At 37.2% G+C, this 7,062-nt stretch overlaps 1 protein-coding gene across 1 annotated transcript; it reads left to right on the forward strand.

The window, feature by feature from the left end:
- The first annotated feature begins 644 nt into the window (after positions 1-644).
- LOC117344692 (histidine-rich glycoprotein-like) lies at positions 645-5,501 on the forward strand. The gene is made up of 2 exons (XM_033907519.1): positions 645-659; positions 3,534-5,501. Exons 1-2 carry the CDS (start codon positions 645-647, stop codon positions 5,499-5,501), a joined length of 1,983 nt encoding a protein of 660 aa, XP_033763410.1.
- The last annotated feature ends 1,561 nt before the right edge of the window (positions 5,502-7,062 follow it).

The following is a 7,062-nucleotide window of genomic DNA, read 5'->3' on the forward strand; positions in this document are numbered from 1 at the left end:
AACCGATAATCAGCGATGAGCAGTGAATACATAAGATATTGCAGTGAAAATATAAGTTTGCAATGAAAATAGTTTTTCGTTTATGTCCAATCAGAGCGAACCTTTGTATTCACCTCATCGAAATATGCCGATTTTTTCCGGTCGGGCGAGGTGAGAAAGATGGGTTATTTTGCTGTATTTCTGTTATACTCAGACTGTTTTTTGACAAAATACTCACTTGATGTTAGCTTTACATGTACAGATTTTCTGAAAATAGCAGAAAATCCTTCAATTGCGCTGATCAGTCCTTTCAAAATGACTAGTTGACGTGGAGTAACGTCACAGACATCATGATTTATATGAATGACTCCCGCACTTTTGACACTTTTAATTTTTCAATGTTTTTGAACTTGTTTTTAGCATAATATCGATATTCTGTCATACTCATGAAATGTATTTTATATTCAACAGGAAACCATTCAATATCCTCCATATATTCTAGCGTTCTTGTGATATCCTAGGTAAAGACAAACATGTATGCATAGAAGTGTTGTCCTTGCAATACTGTGATTATTCGTTAACAGATAAGATAAATGGTTATAAATAAGTATGCAAAATTATGTAAAAGAATATGACATAACTGTATTTTATAATTGCATACAATAATGCGACCCTTAGCGGTATGCAGTAGTTTTGTATTGTTTAAAGTTAACAGCTAAGGTCATTGAAATACGGCCTTCCCTGTTTGTGATATGCAAACGTGTGGAGAATGTGTTTTTTTAGGCTGCGGTATGTTCGTGTTTGTTTTCTTCCGATAGCATGGAGCTGGTGCCGACTTGTTAATGTTACCATACTGGAAAAAAAGCTGTCGAACACACCCCATCGAGTCACAAGTCAAGGCATAGCCTTGTATCTTCTTGTTTCCAGTCTTGCTTGAGCAACTCCACAACGAAATTTTGCTAGAGCACTACAATCTCTCTGGGTATCAGTTGACAAACAATATACAATAGTCAGTACAACATACAAGCAATAGTAAATACAACATAAAACAATGGTAAATAACAAACATAAATAAAAGTCTCTACAATATAAACAACAGTAAATAGAAAATAAAACAATAGTAAGTACTACATAAAACAATAGTCTTTACAACATAAAACAATAGCAAATACAAGATAAGCAATAGTAAATACTTTGGTTTGGTCTATTTTGTTTAACGTCCTATCTAAGCCATAACTTAACTTAAACTTTCTATAAGTGCGCAATTTATTCCCTTCAGAATGTCGCTGTGACAAATTACTGTTCAACTGAGACTGCCAATCACGCAAGTATTAATTCAAGCTAGCCTCAACAACAAAGCATTTTAAAAGCAAATTGCATGTATGTAATTTAATTATCTAGTCCTAAATCACTGAGGTGCTTATTTATCGAAAGTTACAATGTTTACAACTTCTACGCTGATCAGGCCAATAAAACACTTTCTATTTAACCTGTCACTTTCCATAGAACTTAATCAATGGAATTGACCATTGTTCGATTAAGATAAGGGTCAATCCAATAGCTCCATTTACTGCCGCAATAGGCATATATCGACCATTACCTAAGAAAAAACGACAAGCACGATTTTGAATGGCTGATATACATGAATACTGTCTTTGTCCCCAAATTGAAACATTTTATGTTATAATAGATAAACTTGTATTATCATATAATTTTGTACCACTATACTGACCGCTGGCAACTATAGTTATCCCACTCCCAGCACGTATAGCGCTAGGCAGGAGTAGCTACTACCATTTTAATAGGGAACAACCAACCAATTGAAAAAATATATTTTTGAAACAGCCCCTGTGTATGGAGAGTTGAGCTAAGGATAAAATGTCTGGCAGCCACTGATTGGCCAGTATGTTATGAAGTGAGAAAATAGATATGTAGCCTGATAGGTAACTATCAATAAGAAATGTTGATATAAATTTCGTAAGTCCGATTGATTTTTTCCCCAAAAGTTCAGGAAATAATAATAAACAGGTAAACATTTAAGATTTTTGAGAATTTTTACTGCGAAATTCACCTATTTTCAAAATGGCTACCCTGGAGAAAAATTGAGCTGAAGGACCCAACTTTTTTTTTTGATTAGGTGTTATATCAGACCCTAAACTTTTGTTATAAACCATAATTGTCATATTGAATTCAAGAATTTGAATGAAATACTCCAAAACGTTAACACTAAAGTCTATGGGAAAACAATTGGTTGGTTGGTCTCTATAAACTTATCGTATGATATGGTCAACCAAATGTCATCACAATAACAGAGTAGCCGCCAAAATGACATATCCCGATTTGATAGTTTAAATAAACATCTTAATTAATTTTGTTATATATATATTCAAATTTAGATTTCAAGTAATCAAGTGCTTACATCAGGCATGCCAGCTTATAAACGGGTCCTGCAATCGTTGAATTCCAAAGCACATCGTTGTTCACACCACCCACCGTAAATGAAATCTGGTACGAACCTCAAACTATCATCGTGTTTATACAAGCTCGCCTGCGGCCATGTTGGAAAACCAAAAAGACAAAGCCATGTCTTCCATATTAACATAAAATGCCACTTACACTTCTTGATAAATGTTAAAATAAACCCACAGTATCTGGTTTGAGAAGATTTCTCCATGGTGACAGTACCGCGAATAATACGTTTGACATTCCATACTAACTCGAAATAGCATAAAGCCGATAACCCAACTAGGGCACCACAGGGAAGAGTTTTTAAATGAGAACAGCAAAAGTAGAAATCCCATGATAGTAGGGTACAAAATAGTATTCATGACATAAGATGCAGACAGTCTTTGTTCAAATGATACAAAAAATATTTATCCTGTAATACATGGTACAATATTGGTCATTTTTGACACATAGAAACAACGCGGACCCGTATCGAGTGTCGCTTTTGTACACATACTGACAACTGTTTTTTTAACACTGACTTATAAGACCTATCAGAATTATCAAAACAAATATTTTAGATATATATTCCACACACCGTACGAAAAAAACTTACTTGCTTTTGATTACCGCAACGATAGACTTTCTGTCCTAGCTAGGCTTTGACAAGCAAAACAAGCAGCTGGCTGTTGGTAGTCATGTTACCATGGCAATTGAATTCACGTAGGGACCCCGAAGACAGTAACTGTGAAAAATAATATAAAGACTGTATGCAAATCAATATGTCGCGTTATAAGACAGCTAAATTTAAATGTTACGTTATCAAATTCCTTAAACCGTAAAAGCAATTGGTGATTACAGTAATTTGGATATTGTATATTTTTATCACATATTTTATTTCATTATAAATAAATAAATTGACACAACATATTAACTTACTTTTCCGTATATGAATCAGATTCAGAAATAATTGATATAAATCCGTCTGCGTTTCTAAAGTACACAGGCTGTTTCGATACGGCGTCGAGCAGGACAGAAATAAGAAGCCGAGTTATTCTTAAGGCATTTCGCATACTGTGATAATTTCGATTAAGTTTTTTATTACATAGGACTTGACATTCAAGTATTTGCAGTCTTATAAGACTTCCAATAACCAGACTTACACCCACCAGACTTACAACCACCAGACGTGCAACCACCAGACTTATAACCACCAGACTATCAACCACCAGACTTACAACCACCAGACTAACAACCACCAGACTTATAACCACCAGACTAACAACCACCAGACTTACAACCACCAGACGTGCAACCACCAGACTTATAACCACCAGACTTACAACCATCAGATTTACAACCACCAGACGTGCAATCATCAGACTTATAACCATCAGACTTCCAATCACCAGATTTACAACCACCAGACTAACAATCACCAGACTAACAACCACCAGACTTATAACCATCAGACTTACAACCATCAGACTTACAACCATCAGACTTACAACCATCAGACTTACAACCATCAGACTTACAATCATCAGACTTACAACCACCAGGCGTGCAATCATCAGACTTATAACCACCAGACTAACAACCACCAGACTAACAACCACCAGACTAACAACCACCAGACTAACAACCACCAGACTTACAACCACCAGACTTATAACCACCAGACTTACAACCACCAGACTTATAACCACCAGACTTATAACTATCAGACTTATAACCACCAGACTTATAACCATCAGACTTATAACCACCAGACTAACAACCACCAGACTAACAACCACCAGACTTATAACCACCAGACTATCAACCATCAGACTAACAACCACCAGACTTATAACCACCAGACTTATAACCACCAGACTATCAACCATCAGACTAACAACCACCAGATTTACAACCACCAGACTAACAGCCACCAGACGTGCAATCATCAGACTTACAACCACCAGACTTATAACCACCAGACTTACAACCATCAGACTTACAACCACCAGACTTATAACCACCAGACTTACAACCATCAGACTAACAACCACCAGACTTATAACCACCAGACTTACAACCATCAGACTTACAACCACCAGACTTACAACCATCAGACTTATAACCACCAGACTAACAACCACCAGACTTATAACCACCAGACTTACAACCACCAGACTTATAACCATCAGACTTATAACCACCAGACTTACAACCATCAGACTAACAACCACCAGACTTATAACCACCAGACTTACAACCACCAGACTTATAACCACCAGACTTACAACCACCAGACTTATAACCACCAGACTTATAACCACCAGACTTATAACCACCAGACTAACAACCACCAGACTAACAACCATCAAACTTATAACCATCAGACTTACAACCACAAGACTTACAACCACCAGACTTACAACCATCAGACTTACAACCACCAGACTTATAACCACCAGACTTACAACCATCAGACTAACAACCACCAGACTTATAACCACCAGACTTACAACCATCAGACTTACAACCATCAGACTAACAACCACCAGACGTGCAATCATCAGACTTACAACCACCAGACTTATAACCACCAGACTTACAACCACCAGACTTATAACCACCAGACTTATAACCACCAGACTTACAACCATCAGACTTACAACCACCAGACTTACAACCATCAGACTAACAACCACCAGACTTATAACCACCAGACTTACAACCATCAGACTTACAACCACCAGACTTACAACCACCAGACTTATAACCACCAGACTTACAACCATCAGACGTGCAATCATCAGACCTACCACTATCTAATTTACAACCATCAGTTTCACCACTATCAGACTACCACCATCATATTTACCACCATCAGACTACCACCATCAGACTTACTACCATCATTAGAATTACAACCATCTGTTTCACCACTATCAGACTACCACCATCATATTTACCACCATCAGACTACCACCATCAGACTTACTACCATCATTAGAATTACAACCATCAGTTTCACCACTATCAGACTACCACCATTATATTTACCACCATCAGACTACCACCATTAGAATTACAACCATCAGTTTCACCACTATCAGACTACCACCATCATATTTACCACCATCAGACTACCACCATCAGACTTACTACCATCATTAGAATTACAACCATCTGTTTCACCACTATCAGACTACCACCATCAGACTTACTACCATTCGACTAACCACTATCAGATTAACCACCATCAGACTACCACCATCATATGTACCGCTATCAGACTTACCACTATCAGACTGCCACTATCAGACTTACCACTATCAGACTACCACTATCAGATTGGCCACCATCATATTTACCACCATCAGACTTACGAAATGCATGCGTGTGTTGAGGAGACTTAACATAAACATACCACAGCCTCATAGAGCCCTTCAAGAATCTCACAGGATTGTGAAAAGAAGGCAAACACGTCAAACCCATCTTTAAATAGGAATACAGCGAAAGACACATTATGTTTCGTAAAGTGGACAGGGAAATACAATGTTCTTCCCTTATTTGGTGAAGTCTGTTCTATTGATGTAGTTGATGATGTTATTGCTCTGATCTTGGTTAATTTGGCATCCTCCCAGGCGACAATTACGACAGAGCATACATGCATCTCCAAACCTAGACAATGATTGTCTTGATCATAGGCTCTGTCTGTTCGGCGTTCGTCTACCTATTGTTTGATATTGTATCGACTATAATATTATACTGCCTAATAGTTTATCATATATTGACTGTTGTATTGAATATTGTTCTATTGTATTTACAATATTGGGGAAAGTATGTCGTTTTAAGTGGCTATACTGGCGATTAGAATGAAATTTGGTTTTAACTCGAGACTGATATGTGGGGTAGGGTTTAAATACACGCCATTTCTCCTTTAATACATACTGATTCACTTAATGTCGACCAATTAACTATTACATTGTATTGACCATTGTCTTAAGGTTGTATTAATTCTTCTATTATTCTATTGTTTATGTTGTATTAACTATTGTTTATGTTGTATTAACTATTGTTTATGTTGTATTTACTGTTGCCCCCATTGCATGATCTTAGGAGGCGACTAAATTTGGGATCTTATCTTTTCTCTTCTTTCTGAACAACTTTCTTTTTCCTTATGTCTCCCTTGACAATACCTCACTTTTGGCGTTTAGTTGAGCGTTCACTGCTGTGAGGAAGGCTTTGGGTTCTGTCCCCTAGCCGGGACATACAAGAGTCTTTAAAAATGGTAGTTGCTACTCCTGCTTAACGCTCAGCATATGGGGATTGGGACGACTGGTTCGCCCGTTGTCAGTATACTGTGACCGAGTGGCTATACTGGCGATTAGAATATGAAATTTGGTTTTAACTCGAGACTGATATGTGGGGTAGGGTTTAAATACACGCCATTTCTCCTTTAATACATACTGATTTGTCTCGTCTATTCTGTACATAGTCAAACGTCTATGCGTGCCATAAATACCCCATACCAAATACCTTCAGTTGTTAATTATTTCTTAAGGTGTGAGTCACACTGCTATATATTGACGGAACCTTGGGTTCAAACAACCAGGCTGAATTCACTTAATGTCGACCAATTAA

Source organism: Pecten maximus, chromosome 16 (genome assembly GCF_902652985.1).
Source record: "Pecten maximus chromosome 16, xPecMax1.1, whole genome shotgun sequence".
In the NCBI taxonomy this organism is placed as follows: Eukaryota; Metazoa; Mollusca; class Bivalvia; order Pectinida; family Pectinidae; genus Pecten; species Pecten maximus.